This window comes from Sarcophilus harrisii, chromosome 4, assembly GCF_902635505.1.
Source record: "Sarcophilus harrisii chromosome 4, mSarHar1.11, whole genome shotgun sequence".
NCBI lineage: Eukaryota > Metazoa > Chordata > Mammalia > Dasyuromorphia > Dasyuridae > Sarcophilus > Sarcophilus harrisii.
Window position 1 is genome coordinate 69007068 of NC_045429.1, and position 24906 is coordinate 69031973.

At 35.5% G+C, this 24906-nt stretch overlaps 1 protein-coding gene across 1 annotated transcript in view; it reads right to left on the reverse strand.

The window, feature by feature from the left end:
* Window positions 1-24906, reverse strand: part of ACBD6 (acyl-CoA binding domain containing 6) — a 208056-nt gene that overhangs the window by 180703 nt on the left and 2447 nt on the right. Inside the window, exons 2-3 of the mRNA XM_031936979.1 lie at window positions 17231-17295; window positions 14551-14647 (exon numbers count right to left, since the gene is read on the reverse strand). Coding sequence (XP_031792839.1) covers window positions 14551-14647; window positions 17231-17295 — 162 coding nt within the window. The remainder of the gene's footprint in view (window positions 1-14550; window positions 14648-17230; window positions 17296-24906) is intronic.

Sequence of the window (24906 nt, forward strand, 5' to 3'; positions counted from 1 at the left end):
ACAAATAGAAAGAAAAAAAAAAATTCCTGCTCACAGGGAGTTTATGTTCTAATGGAGAAGATTAACAAGCACATGTGTATGTATATGCAGTGTGTATACATAAACACAGATGTATGTGTAGGTTTCTCTCTCTAAATATAAAGTTCACTATCAGGGAGGATAAGAAGGGGCATCAGGCAAGGCTCCATGCATGAGGTTGGGAGGAAGGGGGGAGATTCAAAGTGAAGGTCAGACAAAGTCGCTGAGCCAGAGGGGAGGAGGAAGGGCAGCCCAAGGGGAAGGAACAGAGACAGTCAGCCTAGTTTGGTCAGAGCCTGCAAGAGAGGGGATTAATTCCGATGGGGCCAAAAAGACAACCAGAAGTCAAACTGTGAAGGCCTGAAACATTCACCAGAGGGTACGTTGGATGGCACTGAAGCCCTGAGGAGAACCACTGGGCCCTATCTGGGAGGCCAGGAGCCCACTTAGGAAGGTGGGCTCTAAAGCAGGGCAGAGGGGAGAGGCTCTAAAGATCTGTTGGTGGCTGAAATTCAGATTGAGAGTTAGCAGCTACTTGTCTGGGTGGGTTAAAGAAGAGTGAGGAGTAGAGGATAATGAATAGGAGACTAAGGGATGGGCCCTCAATATAAATAAAGGGTGATAGAAGGAAGTTTTGGACATGATAAATGTGAGGGGTTTCTCAGGCTGAATGTCTTGAAAGTGTCCAACAGACAAATGATACCGTAGCTCAGGGGAGAAAGCGGGAATGGATAAACAGACACACACGGGGCTATATCTCAAAAGACCCAGACCACCATGACCTTAGGGACCTGCTTTCTCTGCTCTCTTCTCCCCCATTACTAACCTCGGCACTTCTTTTCTGAAGCAAAAGCTGCCTTCTTTGCTATACTCTCTACCACCAGTCCTCAGAGACAGCACCAGCCAGAAAAGATTTATTAAGTTCCTACCTTGGCTGAGTGATCTACCATGCCTTGAGGGATATAGAGCACTGAAATATAGTGTCTGTTCTCATGGAGTTCACAAACAAGTACAAGGGTTCTTTCCCCAAGGTCATTTTTAAAAACAAATAATTGTACATCAAAATATATGGAAAGAAATAAAGTCACCAAGAATATGGAGACTAAAAGAAGGTCTAGGGCAGAACTTTAGGAGAACATAAATACTTGGGGCATATGATATGGACAATGAACCAGAAGAGACTGCACAGCAATCTCCCAGGGAGAAAAACAAGGAAAGACTAGTGTCACAAACATACAGTATGGGGACAATAACCTAGAGTAAATGGTCATGTATAAAATGCAGCAGCTAAGATGAAGAATGAGAAAAGACCTTCAGATGGGACAATTAAAAAAAAAATCATTGGGATTTCAGTGGAATCATGAGGCTGGAAGCCAGAATGCAAAGGGTTGAAGAGAGAATAACTCAAGAAGTAAAAAGCTATACAGAGAGGCACTTTTTTCAAGGAACTTGGCAGAAAAAGAGGGGGAAAACATAAGATAATAGCCTGAAGAGTTGATAGGATCTTGTATAGTTTTTTTTTTTTTAAATTAAGGATAGGAGAGAGTTGAGCATATCTAAAACTACGAGAAGCAGAATTGATAGAATATTACGAGAAGAGATGATTGAAGATGTAATCTGCTGAACAATAAAAAGAGAAGCTGGCCTTGGCAAAGACAAGGCCACCTCTTTGTCAGAAACTGCAAGAAAGGAGAATAAAAATGGGAGATGTCAGGAATTTTAAATGAAGTAGATGGAGAAGAGAATGGCCTTAGTTTTCTCAGTAAAGTAAGAAGCTAGATCCTAAACTAAGAGGAAGAAGTGAAAAGAGATTGTAGGAAGCTTGAGAAGGCAAGAGAAAGTTTGAAATAGCTTCTGTGGGAAGGGAGGCAGCAAATCAATTACGAAGAAATAAAAAGACTGCTCTATTGCAGTGAAGCCATCAGGGAGGTTTAGTAACATGAAACTTAGAAGCCCATTTGTAGGAGCAAAGGGGACAGATAGTGAGAAGAACCCAGGATTGAGGTAGGGCAAGCCATTGACATGAGAAAAAACAAGGAAGCAAAGAATTTGAGAGCAGACAGCATTATAAAGCACTGGTATCAAACTCAAATTAAAAATGAGGCCACAACCCTTGCTTACAGTATAGACTTAGTTTTAAAATATAAAGCTATGTTGTACTGTATTTTTATTTTATCAAATATTTCCCAGTTATATTTTAATCTGGTTCAGGCTGTACTCAAGAGTGTTGTGGGCATGGCCTCAAGTGCTTAAAACTGCTAGTGAAAAGTCAAATCATCAACAACTAAGTATTAAGCATCCACTACATGTCAAGCAAGGTGAAATGACTACTGGGTTGAGACTGGAGAAAAAGGAAGGTGAAGTCATAGCAGATAAAAAAACAAAACAAAACAAAAAACAAAACACCTTTTAAACTTTTTATTTCTTCATATTTTTCAAAATTATTTTTCTATTGGATACTTTAAATAAATTTGTAAATGCACTTAAAACCATTAACTCCTAACCTGTTTGCTGCCCTCTGCTTCCCAACTACTCAAGTCACCTTGCCTCCCAGGAGTTAGGCAGGCAAATACTGACCTCTAGCGTTCAGCAGGCACCAAGACAATCTTAGTCACACAAGTCAAAACCAGAAGCGGTGAAAACCAATGGGTTGTGGTTCCCTAAACAGTTCTTATTTGCTTTTATTGTTGAAGTGATAAAAGATGCCTATTATCTAAAAATAACATCTAAGATGATTTACTTTTACGTTGGTACATCTGGTAGTGGTCAAGTCTAAGAGTGACTTTAAAAGTATGCTCCTGTATCAAAAGTACTGAACCCATTTAGCTCACTCTGAATCTGTTGCAGGAATAATTATAAGCAAATTGCAGGAATACAGAAACTGCATATGCAGGATCCAGCATATATAGCTCTTGGACCTGAAAATTTATTCCGTAGGTTCTGCAAACATAACTAAGAAGAAAAATCTGAAAAAGGTAAAGACAGAAGTAAACAGATTCAAAAACTAGAAAATGTGACCTTTGATAAAATGCATCATTTTGATGACTATTAAATCCCAAAAGGTAGAATTATTACAAGTACATTTTCAATCATTCAATAAATATTTAGTAAGTGTAGCCTTAGTAGTTGTGTGGCCCTGGGCACACCCTGATTGGCTCACCAAGAAAAAAAAATACTTAGCAGTTGGAAAGAATGATTAAAGTAAGAGAAATAAGGGGGGGGGGGGGGGATTAAAACACGAGTAAAGGTATAGGAATAGAGTTAAAATGGTCTTGAAGTATCATTTATATTTTCTTACCTGGAAATTAGGTTCTTTTTTGAAGGAGTGAGAGATAAGTTTGAAAATATAGGGTGGGGCCAAGTTGCCAATATCTACATGCTAACTAAAGAAATAGTCCTTGTTAATAGATGGGGATTCTTTAAAGGTTTTCAAGGAAGAGAGTAATATGACTAAAGGAATGCTTAGAAAGAAAAACTACCATTATCAAACAGTGAAGATTCAAGTTAAATGACAATTGAGCAGGGCATCTTTTCCAGTCACCAATGAGAGAGAGAGGCTATTATATGTTGTGCCAACACAAGCAATAACTTACTCAGGAAGAACAGAGGAAAATTGATTGAGATTATATAGATTGGTTTTAAGAAATATAATTAACTTTAAGGAATTCAGTTTTTAGATGGTAAAGAATTCTCTCTAGTCATCTACTGTGCTAAATATCATAGTGCTACTTTCCGCAATAGGAAGACAAGTAGTTTAAGATGCTTTTCTAATAAAGGTGATTTGTACTGCTACATACATCTAACACGCCAACTCTTTATCAAAAATTAAAACGACATTATTCATATTGTTTTGAAGTACATATTGAAAATATGGCCTAAAAGTTTACTAACTGATAGTTCCTTCTGACTAATCACTTGCTGTAAGAGGCATAATCTGTGGCTATAAAAAAATATGACCAATCTATACAAGGATTACAATCGTATCTCTGGCCTCATTTGGAATGCTCTAATCCAGTGGTGTCAAATTCAAACAGAAAAGGGGCCACTAATCTTTCCACAAGAATCCCTGTGGAAGCAGAACCAGAACAACACTGTACATAGTAGCAATAATATTGTACAATGATCAAGTATGAATGACTTAGCCATTCTCAGCAATAAAATGATCCAATACAATTAATTTAAAGAACCTATGATGAAGAATGCTATCCAGAAAGAGAACTGATGGGAATCTGAATACAGATCAAAGAATACCATTTTCACTTTAATTTTTTTCATTTTTTTTCCCTTTTGTTCTGTTTCTTTTCTTACAACACATCTAATGAAGAAATGTTTTACATGATTGCTCATATATAATCTATGTCAAATTCCTTATCTTCTTAAGAGAGAGGAAAGGTAAAGGAAGAAAATTTGAAACTCAATTTTTTTTTTAAATGAATGTTAAAATTTGTCTTTACATGTAATTGGAAAACAATAAAATACTATTGTAAAAAAGAATCCCTGTGAGCAAAGTTGACTTGGTTTTAAAAGATAATTTTACCTATGTTTCATTGCATTTTTATTTATTTTCTTAAATACTTCCCAATTATATTTTAATTTGGTTCAGAATGCACTCAGGAGTGCAACTTTGTAATAGAGCCTGAGATCTGGACTTTTAGGCCCCCTTCATTCACATTTTAAAAAATAGATTTCCTTGATAATCTTGAGTTTTAAGTCCTCCAGATGAATTTGATCACTTTTTTTCTAGGTCTATAAAATAATTCTTTGGTAGTTTGATTGATAAGGCCTTGAATAAATAAGTTAATTTATGAAATACTGTCATTTTTACTATATTGTCTCAGTCCATCCACGAGCAATTTAAATGTCTTTTATTGTGAGGAGTCCTTTGTAATTGTGTCATTTAGTTCCAGTGTATGACCTGGCAGGTAAATAGGATTTTTTTTTAATTTATTTAATAGCCTTTTATTTACAGGATATATGCATGGGTAACTTTACAGCATTAACAATTGCCAAACCTCTTGTTCCAATTTTTCACCTCTTACTCCCACTCCCTCCCCTAGATGGCAGGATGACCAGTAGATGTTAAATATATTAAAATATAAATTAGATACACAATAAGTATACATGACCAAAACGTTATTTTGCTGTACAAAAAGAATCAGACTCTGAAATATTGTACAATTAGCTTGTGAAGGAAATCAAAAATGCATGTGGGCATAAATATAGGGATTGGGAATTCAATGTAATGGTTTTTAGTCATCTCCCAGAGTTCTTTTTCTGGGCATAGCTAGTTCAGTTCATTACTGCTCCATTAGAAATGATTTGGTTGATCTCGTTGCTGAGGATGGCCTGATCCATCAGAACTGGTCATCATCTAGTATTGTTGTTGAAGTATATAATGATCTCCTGGTCCTGCTCATTTCACTCACCATCAGTTCGTGTAAGTCTCTCCAGGCCTTTCTGAAATCATCCTGTTGGTCATTTCTTACAGAACAGTAATATTCCATAATATTCATATACCACAATTTATTCAAGCCATTCTCCAACTGATTCAGCAGGTAAATAGGATTTTATATTCTCTGCAGTTACTCTAAATAGAGTATCTTTTTTCTACGTCTTGCTAATAGATTTTGGCATTAACATATAGAAATGCTGGTGATTTGCACAGATTTATTTTAAACCCTGCAACTTTCCTAAAGTTGTTCATTGTTGCAGTGATTCAAGGCAATTCCAACAGATATGCGATGAAGAATACCGTCTGTATCCAGAGAAAGAACTATGGACATTTATGAATGGGATGACAATATGGATGGAAGCATAGTATTTTTGTCTTTGTTGTTTCTTTGTTTCTTTTTCATGGCTTTTTTCTTTTTTGATCTGATTTTTCTTGTACAACATGACAAATATGGAAATATGTTTAAAAGAACTTCACATATTTAGCTATAAAGAATGTTTGCTGTCTTGGGGAAGGGGACAGTAGGAGAGAAAAGAAGTGAGGGAAAAAGATTCGAAATACAAAGCTTTACAAAAATGAATGATGAAAACTATCTTTACATATATTTAGAAGAATAAAATACTATTGGGGGGAGGAGAAAGCTGTTCATTGTTTCAATTAGTTTTTTTAGTTGATTCTCTAGAGTACATTAAGTATACCACCATATTATCTTCAAAAAGAATTACTTTTGTTCCTGGTTGTCTATGCTCATTCCTTATATTTTTTTGGGGAGGGGGGGTCTTATTGTTAAAGATAGCATTTCTAGTACAATATTAAATAATAATGGTAATAAATATCCTTGTTTTACCCCAATCTTACTGGACAGGCTTCTAAATTATGCCTAGTTACAGACAATACTTACTCTTGGATTTAGACAAACACTACATTTTTTTTAAAGTGCCAATTATTCTTATGTTTACTAGTGTTTTTATAGTAATGGGCATTGTATTTTCTCAAGTATTTTTTTTGTATCTACTGATATAATCATATAATTTTTGTTGTTTTTTATATAGCCAATTATACTCATAATTTTTCTAATATTGACCTAGTCCTGCATTGATTATATACTGTTTAAACTTCTGATACCTCAGTTTCCTCAAATGTAAAATGAGAGTAATAACATTACCTTGCAGGGATGTTTGTAAGGACCAAATGAGATCATAGTTTAAAAGTGCTTAGCACAGTATCTAGAACATAGTGGGAGCTATATAAATGCTTACTTCTCTCCTTTCCCTTCCTCCTTTCCTTTAAAATATAAGTATTAAGTCGAACACAAAGCCCGAATTAAAAAACCAGTTCCCAAGACTCCAAATTCAGTGATCTTTCTACTATATCACATTGCCTTTAAGATAGAATTTTAGAAATAAGCATAACAAGTTCATTATCATTTAAAATATCAACTCCAAAAGTCATAAAAACCTTTACAGATAAATTATGTGTATGAATTTTCACTAACTCAATTCTTAAGGGTTCAAAAGCAAAATAATATGGCCATAAACACCTATTATATAGAGCAATGGACTTAAAATTTGCTGAAGGAGGCAGTCAAAATGTCAGGGTAAAAGCAGGGACTCAAAGAAGCTCTCCCCCAAACTCCTTAAAATACATTTAAATAATGTTTCTAAAAAAAATTTTTAAAGTGCCAGAATCCACAAAAAGATAGAATAATTTTTCAGCCAAAGACTTAGAAGATCAGCAAGAAAGGTCTGTCACACTGAAGTGAGAATGGAGTGCAGTACAGCACAGGGCCCAGCCCTGAAAGCCAGCAATAGGCCTTGGGAACTAATGAATCTATAGCAGCAGAGCCAGTGGCTTCCAGAGGCCCCAGCCGATAAATGGTAAAGGGGCTGGACAGCTGGTCAGAAGGAGATCACAGGGGTCTCTTTGATAGCACTGAGGCAGAACTCTGTTGCTTTGCTTATACTTAGATCCAGGACATAGATCCTTGGCTCTGTTCCAAGATGATGAAGACCACCACTAAACTAGAACTTATGGCCACAGTGGAGTGGGGACCCTCCTCATAGTTCCTGGACAGAAAAGAGTGCTTATGGTCATTCAGAGGCTAGAGCACAGTCCAGGAGAGTAGTAAACACACTTTTCCTTGGATCATACCACCTTGGGAGAATTGAAAACTTACAAGTTCCCAGAAGAATCTCTGAAAACACCTGCACAAAATCCCTGAAACTTGGAACATTGCACCCTCTGCCCTGGAAACAGAAGACCTACTTTAACAAAGATTTAAAAGCTCAGTAATAGACTGAGAAAATGAACAAACAGAAAAAGATTCTGATCACAGAAAATTGCTGTGGTGACAAGGAGGATCAAAACACACATTCAGAAGAAGCAGCGCCTATATTCAAAGTCTCTAAGAAAAATAAAAAATGATCTCAGGCCATGGAATACAGATTCTGAAAACCAAGTAAAAGAGAGGAAAAATTAGAAAGAGAAATGATAGAGAGGCAAAAGAAATATAAAAAGCCAGGGAAGAGATGAATGCTTAAAGTTGGCCAAACAGAAAAAGAAATACAGTATCTTACCGAGAAAAATAATTCCTTAAAAATTGGAATTGAGCAAATGGAAGCTAATGATCTTATAAAAAATCAAAAAACAATAAAACAAAACTAAAAGAATTAAAAAATAGATAACAATGTGAAATACCTACCTGGATACACAATTGACGTGACAAAGCAAAGCAACAGAGTCCTAACCTCAGTGCTATCAAAGAGACCCCTGTGATTTCCTTCTGACCAGCTGTCCAGCCCCATTACCATTTGTCAGCTGGGGCCTCTAGAAGCCACTGGCTCTGCTGCTACAGATTCATTAGCTCCCAAGGCCTCTCAGGCCTTGAAAAATAGATTTAGGTGTATTTTGGTCTATCTAGAAGTCACAATCAAAAAAAGAGCCTAAATATCATCTTTCAAGAAATTATCAAGGAAAATTGTCCTAATATTCTAGAACCAGAGAGTAAAATAGAATTGAAAGTATCCACCAATCACTTCCTAAAAGAGATCCCAAGATTAAAAAGGAAGGGAGAGAATCTGGAATTCACAGTTGTAAAAACAAATGATAAAAACTGTTTTACATGTAATTGAGGAAAAATAAAATACTAAATAATAATAATGAAAACAAACAAAATTTACTGTAAACACATTTATTGTAGCCGTGGAAATAAAGTTGAAGTCTAAGAATTAGTATTGTAAATTAATTGTGGCAAATGACTGAAATGGAATATTATTACATCCTAAGAATTGTAGTATATTAGTATAATGGAAGGTAAGATATGAAGAACAGGAAATTCGTAAAAAATTGGGAAGGCCTACATAACCTGATATAAAGCAAAAAAGGGCAGAACCAATAAACCAAGTTACACAGTGACAATGGTGTAAAGGAAAAGAACTTTGAAAGATTATATTATCATATTTGAAAGATTATAAAATTCTGATCAATATATAATGGGCTATTATAATTTCAGAAGACTGATGAAGCATACTACCCAGTTCTTGGCAAAAGATAGGGATTTTGAATTTTTTGAGTAGTTTTACCTGACTATATTTATTACAAGGAAGGACCCATAGAAGGGAAAAGAAACCTAAGGTATAGTGATAGAAATGCCTCCCCTCCTCCCCCCCAAAAAAGTATCAATAGAATGTAAAAGTACAAAGAATAAAAAGAAATTCAAAGGAGACCACAAGCTACGGCAATTTTATAACTACCTTGTTAAACTTAATATATTTTTTTAAAAAATTGCATGTAACAAAGATTTATAGTTTCAGACATCTGTTTCCTCTATGAATAGAAATATGCATGCTTATTGGTGATAGCAATTCATGAAAAGAAATTTTAAATTAAAAAGATAGAAAAACGAAAGATTTGCTGAATTCTAATTCTAGATTTCCCATTTCAAAGACCAAGGGACATCAACCCTATTCTTAATTCTCTGAGAATATTTAGTGTTACTAACCATTACAATTACAAAAGAATCAGTGACTAGAAAAAATTAGGGTAACAAGGTAATGTAGGAAAAGATATTAAAAGAATAATCTGAAGATCCTAAACACAAAAGTTTTGATGAGTTTTTTGTTTTTAAATTAAGTAAGTCAAATTATAAACAATAAGGCAGAATCTATTTTTTACTGAAATTTATTTGATCCAGTTTTATGAACTTAGCTCCCTCTTGTGGCCACCAAAGAACATATTTGGTATGAGGAGAAAAATCTGGAAGGAAATTAAGAGTCCAAAAAATTCTCAGGGCCACCTTTACATACACAGTCTCCATAGGCATTCCCTCTATTCTGGCACTCTTCGCTCTAATCAAAGTGGCCTCCTTTTTATTCCTCCCCCTACTATGGCTGTGTAGGGACACCCCAGGAACCTGAAAGATGCTCCCCTCTTACCTTCAGCTGAGAGAATGTCTCCCTTACTTGGAGTGGGATCTTCTGCATGAAGCTTCTCTGGATTCCCACCACTCTCTGCTCACCTTCTCAAAATACTCTGTATTTAGCTAATGTATCCAAGTTTCAGATATTAGCCTTATATTTATGTTCTCTATGTATAATATAATCTAGCTAATCTCCTCCACTAGAATAGAAGTTCTTTACAAGTAAGATGTTTTCATACTTTGATCCTGTGCCCTCTATGTCTACTCAGAACAATGACTGGGACATAGCAAGTATCTTAATAAATATTTGTGTATAACCAACTGAAGAATCTCAAAAAAGGAACAAATCTCATTTTACACTTAAACACTGAATTATAATCTCTTTCACTTAATGAGAACCATACATTCATTTAAATTACGTATGTTAAAAAAAAAATCCCATCAATTATTAAGCTTTATTCAGTGAGACTTGAAAACAGACCATCTGTGTCATAACTGGTAACAAGATTAAATAAAAATTGTGATATTCTCAGTCCCTTTAAATGTAACTCTGAAACTCAAAAATACTTAGAAAGGGAAACTTATATGAAAAGTAATATCTAACACACAAAGCACAGAAAAATGGAATATCAAAAGCAAGATAGAAATATAATTACATATTATACATATTTTCTCTGGCAATTATCATTTTAAACACGATAAAGTGAAATAGCTAACTAGCTGACTAAAGTGAAGACAGGTTGTCTTTTAGCCCTATTATTTTTTCAAGCTCTTAAACATTTTTCTCATGGGAAATCTTAAATTTTCTGTATTTCATAATCCTGGGTTTTATTTTCAGATGAGTGATTTTCCAGGAAGCAGGCAGCCTTAGATGCCAATCAAAGTTGCAAGGTTCAAAATATTCTCTCTCCAGATAATCTGGATATAGCTGTTCTTATAAGTGACCACAAATCTTTCTTTATTCTTCATTCATTTTGGTTGTGCTTTGGTTTATTATAAAAAGTTAATTCAAAATTTCAGATGTCAAGATATTTTTAAAACACAGCCTCCCAACACTTGTACTCATTTTCATGAGGGCAATTCAGAAATTATGAATCATTTTAGCCTTGAAACACTTTTAAGACGGTCACAGTATTTAAATATGTGTCTAGATAAAAGATCAGGGATTCCATATGTTAGACTGCAAATTCTCAGAGGGCAAGGATGATTCTATTTCAATAACAATCCAGTAGAAGACAGATGGATATTTCATCAATGCTTCTGACAATATCTTTTTAAACAACCTATTTATAAGAATGTCCAAATAATAACTGATATTCATACAAATACCTTTTTCAAGTCTACAAAGCATTTTACCTAAATTATATAATTTAATCATCTAAAACTTATGAAGTAAAATAATATAAATATTATTTTCTCCCATTTTACAAATGAAGAAACTGAGAATCAGAAAGTTTATGAAGTTAACTAGTTTACCAAGCTGGTTAGAGAGGCAGAGAAGTGACGCCGTAGAGAGAGTGCTGTACTTGGAACCTGAGTTTCAAGCCAAGCTCAGACACTTGCTGGTGTGTGACACTAGGCAAGCCCCTGAACCTCTCCCAGCTTCAATTTCCTAACCTGTAAAATGGAGATAACAGAACCTACCTTATAAAATTTACCAAGGATGGAATGAGAGAATACGTAAAGTATTTTCAACCCTTAAAGTGCAACCAAAATGTCTCAATTGGTAAGGTGACTCTTATATGAAGTGATCCAACATGCCTTATTTGCCATCATCATACAAATATAAGGGGTTACAGCACTGGAAATAGGCAGTGCAACTTCAAACAGGGAGACAACTTCACAAGTCATTAGTCTTATTCATGAATACAAAGAAAGGCAAAAATGCCCTCAGAGAACTCACATTTTAAGAAGGGAGACAATACACAAGGAACTACGTGCATTTAAGATGAGCACAGTACAAATGTAATCTGAGAGGAAAATATTAGCAATGGGTACAACCAGGAAATGACTCTTGTAGAAATGGGATTTGGTTGACTCTTACAGGAAACAGGAGGGAGAACCTATCAGAAATGGGGGACAAGCTAGTGAAGAGGCACAGTGTTCAGGGATAGAATGTCAGGAAAGGTATGACAGGAAAGATGGGAAGGGTTGTAAAGAGCTTTTGGTGCAGAGGAGGTAACAGGGAGCCACTGGAGTTTACTGAGTAAGATGTAACATGTACTCGAGAAAAATCACTTTGGCAATGAGTTGAGAATGGACTGGAAAAAATAAAACAAGGTTTAAAAAGAAAAGTAAAACCAAAAAACAAGGGCAATTGACCAGGCCTAGATACTAAGGTCTGCAGCAGGATAGTGGTTTGTATGAGTGAAGAGGAGACACATACAAGAGATGTGAAGATATAAACACAAAAAGATGGTGGCATCAACAGCAATCTCAAGGTTTGGAGGAGGAATGCATTGGGTGGGAGAGAGAGCGACTTCCACTCCAGAGGAGCCAAGTGTTAGACATCTTCTGTTCTCAGAGGTGTCTGACTCTTCAGGACCTCAGCTGGGGTTTTCTTGGCAAATGTGGCAAACTGGTTTGCCATTTCCTTCTCCCAGGCCCACAGTGACGTGCCCAAGGTCACACAGCTAGGAAGTATCTGAGGTCACACTCCAGACTGCAGGCCAAGTTCTCTACCCAGCACCACCTCTGGGCTCTCCCTGTCCTGCCCCTTCTAGGTATCTCTAGGACATCAATTCAAGATGTCCAAGAGAGCTGATGTGAGACTTGATCAAGAGAGAAGTTAGGCTGGATAAATAAATCTGAGAATAATCTTCATAGAGATGACAAGTAGCATAGAAGGAGAAGAGACAGAGCCTTTTGAAATATCTTTGCTTAAGAAACATGACTTGAGAGATAGTTGTAGCAAAGATTAAGAAAGACCAGTCTAACAGGTAGAAGGAGTATCAGATGATAGTAGTTTTAAAAAATCTAGAAAAGCAAGAATATCTAGGGTCAATAGTGTCAAAATGTTGGAATCTTTACTAAAATGTTAAGACATTTCTTTACAAAGTGTTAAAGACATTGGAGTTAATTTAATCTTAGAGTTATTTTGGGGCCAGAACTTGAAACAAGATACTAAGTGGAACTGATTGAACAATGCTTGTGTTCACACCTTTAGAGAGCTCAAGTATCTAAGTACTCAATGGAGTTCACACGAGAATTCAGGGCTGGCTTAGTCTGAATTCACACCTCTCTTAGGACCAGAGAGCACTCTGGGAGATAACCCAGAATCCCTCTCCCTCCAGAAGGCGGAGTTAACCTTTGGGAGATCACATAAATATAGGGAGCTTTTGAAGCTTGAAGCTACTTCTTCAGGTGGGACAGACTGGAGATTGAGAAGCCACGAGTCGGAGCTGGCTGGAGGCTGAAGAAAGCAGAGGCAAAAGCCAAGGACAAAGTTGCAAGATCTCTTGGAGCCAGGCAGACAGTTAGACCTCAACTAACCGGGCTGAATTTGGAAGGAGAAATAAACGTTTGCATTTTACCAGCTGGCTGCGATTTTGGATTAATTATTGATTGCAACTGAGACTAAGGCTGCCTTCCAAGAAAAACCCCAACATTTTGGCACCCGAACAGGGACTTTCAGGGACTTCAGGGCTTTTTATTATTTTAAATCTAAAAATCAGTGAAATTTAATTTAAACATGAAAATTCTTACACCAATAGCTGTTATATTGCTTTTTTCCATATGGGACAAAAAAACTTATACCAGATTACAGTTATATTGATTTTTAAGTATAGTTCAATTTTTAAGTAATTTCACAAGTGACTCAGTTAAGAACTCATAATATTACATTATCCTAAGTTTTATAAATTTCTCAAAAAAAAAAAAGGGGGGGGGGTGCATCTAGGTGGTGCAGTGGATAGAGCACCAGCCCCGAAATCATGAGGACCTGAATTCAAATGTGGTCTCAGACACTTAACACTTCCTAGCTGTGTGACCCTGGGCAAGTCAAAAAATTGAAGGGCAGCTAGATGGCACAGTGTCTGCTACAGAACCCACCTTAGAATCAGGAGAACCTGAGTTTAAATCCAGTCTCAATCACTTAACACTAATCACTGGGAGAGAAGGAGGGAGAGAGAGGTGAGGAGAAAGAGAGGAAGAGAGAGAGAGAGCGAGAGACAGGAAGACAGAAAGAGACAGAAAAAGTGACAGAGACAGAGGGAGAGGGAGAGTCAGAAACAGAAAGACAGAGAGAAAGAGACAGAGAAATAGAGACACACGAGAGAGAGAAAGAGAGAGAACATTAACTATGTAGTAAAATTTCAGAATATGTGTTATTACCCCCACAAATGCTCTACTTCCATTCCTGAATATGATAAAAAGAGGATTCTAAATTCTCTCAAAAGCTAAGTTGACAATGTAATATCTAGAAGTACTGCAAGGTCTAGGAGGTGAGAAAAGTTTCATGTGCAGACTTAGGGGCGCCCAGCTTCTCTGTCTCTTTGTCCAAGGACCATCTGTGCTAAATTTAAAAAGCCTCCTAACCAGACTGACCACAAGATAATAAATGTTTGGCCATGGTAACTCTTCAGCACCATGTGAGTTATAAAAAGGTATGAAAGGGAGACCTATGCCAACAAAATAACGGCTCCTTAAATTATTAAAGTCTTACCTGAGGATTCCAATTCGGATCCAATTTTTTAACCATCGCAATATATTCCTGCATTGCTTGGCTAGGACTTGAATCTCCAAGTGCCTTCCATGCTTCCCTACAATAAAGAAGAAATATCCAGAATGACCTAATGCAATGTTTCTAAAACTTTTAGGTCTCAAGAACCCTCAAAAAGAGGACTCCCCACAGTGTTAATATGGCTTATAACTACCAATATTTACCATATACAATATTAAATTATCTTAGTATTACTATGAGAATAATTTTGATTTCACATTCCCTCTAAAATGGTCTGAAAGACTCCCAGGATCCCCAGACCCCACTTTGAGAACCACTGACCTACTAAAAAACTGACATGATCCATCCTGATCTCAAAAATTTGGAGTTACAGAAATAATTCAAACCATCATTTTTCAGATTGACTTTGAAAGAATCAGTCAGATAAACAAATACTGAAAGAATTTACAAAAAAATTTAGTTATGTTGCAAATAAATTTTTAAAAAATTCATCTGGAAACTTCCCTTTTTTCCCCCCACAAAAGATCCCCCCCCCCATAATACATGGATACATGGTGATTAGCTCCCTGGGCCAGCAGATCCAATAGTCCAACATCTAACTGTGAGGTCCTATACCTCTGAATACGGACGCTGGAGAGAACAGGGTCAGGAGGTATTCATATCATACACAATTACTACCCTAATCTTTGGTACATTCAAAGAATCTTAAGAGTTGGAAAGTACCTCAGAAGTCATTTAATCCAGCCCATATCCAAAAAATATTTTTCATTCAACAAACCCCATGAGGGGTTTGGAAAAGTTCATACCACTTTGGAGTTTTTTCTTACATCAAGCCAACATATGCCACTCGCTACATCTAGTGCTATCCTCTGCAGCTGAACAAAACAATCTTTCAAGAAATTTAAAATAGCTATTAAATCTATGTATCTCTTAGTTCTTCAACTTATCCACATGGGGAATGATTTCAAGACTCTTCACTATACTGGTTACTTTCTTTGAAATAATCCTCAACTTATCAATGTCGTTCCTAAAGTTTGGTACCTATAACTGAACACTATTTCCACATATAGTCTGACCAAAGCTTAGTGGGTCTATGCCCTCCAAACTCCCACATACTTGGTATTTCTTAATGCATCCTCAGGTTGCTTTAGCTTTGTGTGTCATTTGTGTGTCATTACATAAATGACAGATTAATTCTGTCTAGGATCGCTAGTATCTTAAAATTGAGCTCAAAGAACAAAATGCTTTAGTTAAAGCAGAAATGATATGGTAATTATACCATACAATGTCTCTGGAGGGAAGAGGAGAGATTAAATCTCAGGCCACTCTTCTTTCCAGCTATGACAAATGAAATTTCTGGGAGACAGAGTTTTTGGGTAATTAATAATCAATTTATTAAATAGGCTAGTAGATAATCAATTGAGGTCAGTAGTTCCTTTTGACAATCAAAAGACCATCTCCCTCCTTCAATTCTAAAAGCCTTTAGAAATGAGCACGTCCTGGAGGATAAAAATCAACTCTGATTGACTAACAAACAATGAGGGGGAGAACATATTAATGAAGAGGTGGGCAAAACATTTTTAGCTCCTGCTGAGAACATGACCTGATCATGAGACTCAGCCACCTCCAGCAATTTGGACAAAAGAATCCATCCCTACCCAGACCCCTCCTGTTGGTTTTCCCCACATTAAGTTGGGTCACCCGAAATTCTAATGTAGTTTCCAAGGACCCAGGGCTTATATCCTAAGTGCAAGAATTCGCCTAAACTGGATTATTTGTAACACCTTCTAGTGGAATGAGATTGCACCCAAGCCAGAGAAGCACGTCCTCAGGATTTGGGCAATCTCATCTATCAACAATGTCCTTCAGAGACTGGCTGAATAATGTAGAGAGGGTGGTTTCTAAGTGAGGATACAGGAAAGAAAAACCTTAATTTTAATTTAATAGTTGAATATTTATAAGAGAAAAATAATCATTTCTCTTGTATCTCAGTACTACTAAAAAGAAAAATGATAATTACAATATAAGATAAACAGTGTGTATATATGTATGTGAGCATAAAGTACTACAAAAGTTAGAGGTGGTCTGTTGCTATTTGAAGCTTTCCATTAGGTACTGTGGAGATGAAGGAGTGGGGAGCCTTTTAAGACAGAAATAGGATAAATCCTGGGGGCAGTGACAGTCTGGTATAGTACCAACAAAATCACTAGTAGCAATGTATGAGTAGAGGGAAAGTAACCAAGAAGATTTCTCTTCCCTTCTTTTGTTCTTCCTTTTCCCCCTCTTGCTACTGAAATCTTCATCCATCCTACAGGACACTAGGAAAAATAGGAAAGGGATAATAGAAGGAAAATACTAAACTGTAGCAGTAGTATACAGGGAAAATCAGTGTTTGTGACCCACCACCCGGCTGAGACCAAGGAGGACATTCCTATGAAAGGCACAGTAAATCAAAGCCTGCCTATCTATCAGACTCATAGACATAAGAACCTTAGATGAAAGCGGATTCTTTTAATCTCTCTGCAAACTTTCTGAATGTCATTAGAACTAAGAGAGATTAATCCAAGATTAATACTCTAATCTGCTCATAACTTCTTAATTCCTATAGACCTAAAATATTTTTTAACAAGATCAAGTAGAAATTCCAAAAATTCTGTCTTACCATTTTTGTTTCCCCTCAAAATCAAAGAAGCTTGGTTTAGGTGTATTACAATTTCCAACTTTGACCTAGAGGGAAAAAAATATCAATATTTTATTTACTTAAATACCTGAGAAATATTTTTTCTCCCTGCAAGTGAATTATATATATTTAATTACTATAATTAAGAAAATACTTAGTTGTAAGAAAATTTTAGTGTTATTTCTAAAAGAAATAATCCTTTAAAAATCTTTAAATGTATAATATTCTTACTCTTTATAATTATTCATTTATATATAGGATAATATATTGGATAAATTCCAATGGTGACTTCTTCATAGAAATCTTAATAACTAGATGTAGAAATAATATGAAATAATAATAATAATAATAATAAACCCAAAATTTAAAATAACTTCAAATATACCAGAAAATATCAAATATGTATCTGAGAATCTTGGGATAAGATAGGACAAGAACAGGGCTACTGTAAGGGGAAAGAAAGTTTGAGCGCACACACGCACATAACACATACACAAAAGGACAAGACATAAGTCTAGAAAGAAAAGAGCTAGAACTAGGGTATAATCTAAGTCCCAGAATCTTTTATAGGAAGGGACAGATTTTCTTTCTCCCAATATTTTCAGATATTATGATTCTGACTGTATTACCAAAAATAAAAAAGAGACTCGGGATGAATGGACAATTTGGTATAGAACAATTTCAGAGGCTTTTCTAGTGCACCAAAACATCTTCCCATAACCTTTCCTAAATTGCTTTAACAAAGGTAAAGACTTTCCATTCAACATTAGGGGAAAAAATAATTCCTGGGGGAATTAACACCAATATGAATGAATCCCACTTATAGTGTAATTGGTCCCTAGTACTGGGAAGAGAGAAGTAAACTGCTTTATGGTCCCTCTTCTTCATGATCTTACAAATGCCTTTAGGCAACTAGTTTAACTTTCTCTGGCTTCAATTTTCTTCCCTGTTTTGACAAGAGAGCAGAAGGTCAATGACCCATCTAACATAAGGAAGGAATCAACAGAAAGTGGATCTCCAGGGATGGAAGGAAAGTTTCAATAAAAGACAGATGAATAAAGCAGTAAGATTCTATTTTATATAATGCAGTCTTAGCTTCATTCAGGTCAGCTGAGACAAAAGAAAACTAAATACTGAAACGTTTTTGACAGCTCTATATAACATGACTTTTAAGAGTTCACTGTATATGTTTTGTTTTGAAATAAAGATGACCTCATAAAAGAACTTCATCTCTTAGATATTTGTTAATCCATTAATTTGTTATTAAGGAATTTTAAACAAAATGTATTTTGGAGACCAGTTCATCTTTAGTATGTAGTATAACTATCAATATAATAATTTCCAATTTTGATGGAAAATACATAGCCAACCTCAGAATCTTTCAAGAAATAAATACAAGTTCATTTATTTCATTCTATTCCGCATACAAAATTATTCTCAGTTATATCCTGTAGTATTTTACTATCCTTACCTGCAAACTACTAGAATTATAGGGAAAAGGCACTATTTATCTGGCTTCATATCTAAATTAAATGTATCAATGAATTAGCAAATTAGTACCTGTACCTATTTGGTACTGCTTACTATTTAAGTCAGTAGCAGATATCATCATTAGATATTTGCTGAGTCAACCATAGATGCAATACTGGTTTTGAATGCTTTTTTGTTTCCCAAGTTAATAACTGATTTGGTTAAACAGGCTTTTGCTATACTAAGAGTCCCTAATAGGAAAAGCAGCTTAAAAAAAAAAAAGGTACTAGATTCTGAACATCTACATTCTACTAACTTGTTTATGATTCAGACACTACTAATTCAAAATGTTAATGTTTCATAGAAATAACATTGTTAGGGGTTATGTTATGCTGGAACAAGCTTAGAAATTAGCAAAAAAAAATTTTAATATTGTAGATTAAAATTAAAGATGTATCCTGCATATATTTTAGGGGAGAGAAAGCTGGTTATTAAACATTAACCAGAACATCCTCCATTAGTCAGGCCTTAGAAATTGTCAATGCTGTCACTTTAAGAAAAAGAATAAAAAACTAATGACTAAATTAAGCAGATTAGACAGACGAGAATTTGTAGCAAAGGGATGTGATATCACAGCAAATAAAGAGAGATTAAACCTGCTTTATGTGGAAAGTTGACATTTTTAATATTAATAATAGCAGATATTACAAATTTTCCATAATCACTGGGATCAAAATTTTTTAATTGGTTTACAACTCTTCTATTGCTCTTTTGGCTTCTCTATTGTCTTATTTAAGAAATCAGACAGATAAAAAACAATGGAAAGTCTTAGATTTAGAATGAAAAAACCTGGGCTCAAGCTTTCCACTTATGGGTTCTTAAGAGAAGCATCCTCCCTCTGGGGGACTCAATCCCTTCAAAAGTAAGATAATTATTGTAAGGAAAGTAGTTTGTTACAAATGATTTGTTAATAATGATTATTATTAGTACTTCCCGCTCAAAAATCCCCGATTTTGTCAATGTCCAATATTCCATTAAAGCAGGGCACAGTACCTTCAAATCTATGGAGAATTTTTTTTTTTTTAATTTAATAGCCTTTTATTTACAGGTTATATGCATGGATAACTTTACAGCGTTAACAATTGCCAAACCTCTTGTTATGGAGAATTTTTTGCTAATCATTGTATCCTTAAAATTCATCATTCTAGAGGAAACTTGGTGAGGAATTTCTCAAACTTAACTATGCTAGTCCTCCATTACCAGGCCAGTCCCATATTTAAAGCATTTCCAACTGGGCAAGACCTGCAAGAGTATGAACTTTACTAGTGGTTTTGATACCCACTTTTCAAAAAACTAAGATTATCATTTGGTAGCCAAAGTAGTTTAGTGGCTGAGACTATTATTCTTATTTATTTTAAGTCTTATTGCCATTGTCTTTTTAGGAGTAAACCTTTTCAAAGCATGATGGTAAAACCTAAAATCAATTTATTAGAACTTATGGTACTGTTTCTATTTGTAAATAAAATACTAGTCATCTTTCTTATTTCATATGGTTTTCAATGAAAAAGGATACTTTATCTTTGACCTCAGGAATCATTTAAAAAAGTAATGTTTATGAGCAAATGAGTGCACTAGTTTCTTCTCAGAAATATGGGCATTTTAAAAACTAAAATATAGTTAGAAGATTCAGAAATCTAAATATGATTGATGAAAAAGAGTTAATAAGTCATGATACTTCAGAAGGTAGTGATTTTTTTCTGAGGATTTATAGCTGAAGAGTCTAACTCCTGAACAGTTTTATACAATTGGGTAAAATATTATCAGGGTAGCTAGCATTTATTATATATGTTATGTCATATGCACATAGATGTGCATGTGCATATATACACACAAATACATGTTCTAAGTAGGTGTACAAAACACTTTACACATTACCTGATCCTCACAATAAGCCTGTGAGAGCAGTACTGTTATCCCATTTACAGATTAAAAAAAAAACTGAGGCATAGACAGATGACTTGCCCAGAGTCTCTAGTATCTGAAGCAAAAGTCAAACAAATATTCCTGACAACTCAACCCTATCCACTGAGCCTCACCATTTGGTTAATGCTTGCCCATTTCTATTTTGATAGATGCCAGGGAATCAGTTTCCCAGCAGTTCAAAGAATCATAGATTTAGAGTTGGAAGGTACCTTAGAAGCCCACCAGACCAATTCCCTCATTTTACAGATGAGAAACTAAACCTCAGCAACATTTCAGTATTCTCAAGGTCACAACAAAGCCTAGCAGTAAGTAACCCGGCTGAGATTTAAACTAAGCTCTAAACCCAGAGTTCTTTGCACTGAAAAACTGCCTCCTAAGTGGTTTAAACAAAATAAAGACACTTAAGCTGTTTTTATACTAATTATGGAAAAAGTAAATTTCACTCTATTTTGATTGAACTCTTTAAAAAGCAATTTCAGAGTGTGAAAATGACACTTAAACTTTTCCTGTAACTCAAGTGAGCTCTGTTTAAAGCAATGTCCAACTAACAGTCATAATGAAACAAAGAATGAGGACAAAAAATGATGAAATACAATTTTCAGTTAACAAAAGGCAATAAGATTCCGTTAATGTCCCCACACAGAGATGGAAAGATGTGTTTACTATCTGGAAGAGACCTCAAAAGCTAGATGAAAGGCTTCTGTTGGGTCATCCAGCCTGTTTAAAAACTGTTGAAGAGCAAAAATGTAGCAGCTGATTCCACTTGGGGGCAACTGGATTAGGAAACTTTCCTACTATCAAGACAAATTTGCCCCTAGAATTTCCATGGATTACTTACTCCTGATTCTGTCCTCCAAGGCCACATAGAAGAAATCAAATCCCTCTTCCACATGGGGGAGAAAAAAATTTTTTAATAAAACTAAAATAGTAAGGAATATTTTTCTCCTAAATCTTTTCCAGACCCTTAGGGGAAAGATCTTTGGAAAGATAATTAATGGGTCCAAGACAAAAAGACTCTTCTTAAGGGGGATTAAGTTGATAACCAAATTTAATTCTCTTGTTCTAGTCATCTTCATCCCTATTCTCCAGAAGTGATAGGCTCTACTCTTTTCCATTAGGAAAGGATAAAGTTACTGATTTTTTAAAAAGGGGAATGGAGTTTCTTTGTTTAATTCCAGGAGGATAGGAATCTAGGCAGAATGGGATGGTGAAAATTGGGGCCTAAGACTGACTTATCTGTAAATGAAGACCTTTCCAGATCCAAAATACTATCATTGTATAGGATATTACTATATATGTTCTTCATATGCCAGAAAAGTGATATGCTTCTGATAGTAATTAGTTTTGTAGGCTTTAGAGTGAGTCTACACAAGACTAATAAAAATTCTTGAAATGATATGACAGTAGGGGCAGCTAGTTGGTATAGTGGATAGAGCAGCAGCCCTTAAGCCAGGAGGACCTGCCTTCAAATCTGGCTTCAGATACTGTTAACTGTGTGACCTTGGCAAGTCACTTAATCCCAAATGCCTTAGCAAAAAGAAAAAAGAAATGATATAAAAATAATAAAATGTGAGAAAAAGAATAGATTTTTGTTTGTTTGTTTTTTCCATTATGGGAATTAGAGAAGTCAAAGGACCTGGATCTGAATCCTGTAAGCCACTCAATTTCAGCTTCCATTATCTGGAAAATCTCAAGGGTCCCTTCCCATCTGATCTTATAAGGAAACTGAGATCTAGTGAGTTAGTGACTAAGTCATGACAATGTACTGTTAAATCAAACACTTACTGGAAGCAACAGTGAAGACTTCTAAAGAGCAAAAAACATACTTGCTAGGACGCTTTCTTTAGTCTTTCTGTCACTATCTGATTTTATAGAAAAGTAGCTGTATTTACACTGTCCAGAATTATGTCTAACTGCATCTGCTTTCTTCCTAGAAAAAAGGGCAAATGACCAAAAAAGCAAGCTAGGATCAGAGCCTTCCCCTCAAGCCCATGGTTGGAACTGGTGCTCATAAAACCTAGTTTGTGCACCTGTACCTACCATTGCATCTTTAATGCAGCACAATAACTGATTTTCAAAATAAAGACCTTCCAGAAAATGCCCATTGTACTTTGCCTAAGATAGACAAGCCATCAAATGAAGATGTGGCTAAACAAATTGTGTTTCACGAATGCAAAGGAATACTACTGTACTGTATGAAAAGACAAAAGTGATGAATATAGAGAAATATAGAAAGATCTACATGGACTGATGCAGTGAAGTAAGCAGAACCAAGATAAAAAGTGTGAATGGAAAAAACTGCCCAAAAAATTAAAAGTGAAAGCTGAAAAGTTATAAACAAGCATGGCTAAAAAAAAAAAAAAAATGACAAGATATTCCCACTCTACTCCTTTACAGAGGTGAAAGGTCAACAAATATATATTGATCATATTTTCAGGGTTTTTTTGATATCCTGATCACTTTTGTTATTTTTTCCCCTTCTTTTTCTTTTCTTAAAAAAATATTATTTGTTATATAGTATAATTCAGGGTGGGGGAGTAATACTGAAGAAAATTACAATGACATTTAAAAAAAGATGTCAATAAACTTATTTTTTTAAAAAAGACTAAGTATATAGTGTGTTTTAAAAGATTTTCATAACAAAAGTCAACTTACAAAAGAGACACTTCTCTAAAGAGTTAAGATAATTCAGGTTTTACTGCAATTTAACTCCTATATTTAACTTTTCATAGGCTCTTCAAGTAGGCCTAAGTAATTTGAGGTCAAGCACTATACTAACCACCTCATTAAGCAGGTACTTAAGATTGCTGAGAGGAAAGATTACCTTTCCTTCTGTCATTTACCTTAAGTCATGTTAAATGACCCAGAACTAACAAATCCAAACATGTTCCTACTGGGCATTTGGCAACCTGAATTTTGATGATACTATGTGACTTTGGACAAATCACTTAACATTTAGGGCCTCAATTTCCTTGTTTCTCAAATGAAGTGTTTGAATTAAGCTATCTCTAAGGTTTGTCCAATTTAATGTGGCTTTCTGGTCGTTCCACAAACAAGACACTCTAGCTTTCAGTTTCCGGCATTTTCTCTGGCAGTCCCCTACACATGGAATACTCTCTTCTTAATCTCTGTCTCCTTGCTTCCCCAGCTTCTTCCAAATCCCAACTAAAATCCTATCATCCAAAGGAAGTCTTTCCCAACCCCTCTTAAGTCTAGTACCTTCCCTCTGTTAATTATTTCCCACTTGTTTATATCCATTTCCTTGTCTCCTCCAATGGAATGCTACCTAATTGAGGGGAGGGATTTGTCTCTGACCTCTTGGTGTATCCCCAAAGTTTTTCAAAATGCCTGGCATATCGTAGCTGCTTAATAAATGCTTGCTGAAATAAACTGGGAAAATATTTTTACAGTCAAAGGTTCTGATAAAGGCCTCATTTCCAAAATATATAGAGAATTAACTCTAATTTATAAAAAATCAAGCCATTCTCCAATTGAAAAATGGTCAAAGGATATGAACAGGCAATTCTCAGATGAAGAAATTGAAACTATTTCTAGTCATATGAAAAGATGCTCCAAGTCATTATTAAGCAGAGAAATGCAAATTAAGACAACTCTAAGATACCACTACGCACCTGTCAGATTGGCTAAGATGACAGGAAAAAATAATGATGATTGTTGGAGGTGATGTGGTTAAACTGGGACATTGATGCATTGTTGGTGGAGTTGTGAACGAATCCAACCATTTTGGAGAGTAGTTTGGAACTATGCTCAAAAAGTTATCAAACTGTGCATACCCTTTGACCCAGCAGTGTTACTACTGGGCTTATATCCCAAAGAGATCATAAAGAAGGGAAAGGGACCTGTATGTGCACGAATGTTTGTGGCAGCCCTTTTTGTAGTGGCTAGAAACTGGAAACTGAGTGGATGCCCATCAGTTGGAGAATGGCTGAATAAATTGTGGTATATGAATACTATGGAATATTACTGTTCTGTAAGAAATGACCAACAGGATGATTTCAGAAAGGCCTGGAGAGACTTACATGAACTGATGCTGAGTGAAACGAGCAGGACTAGGAGATTATTATATACTTCAACAACAATACTATACAATGACCAGTTCTGATGGACCTGGCCATCCTCAGCAATGAGATGAACCACATCAGTTCCAATGGAGCAGTAATGAACTGAACCAGCTACGCCCAGAG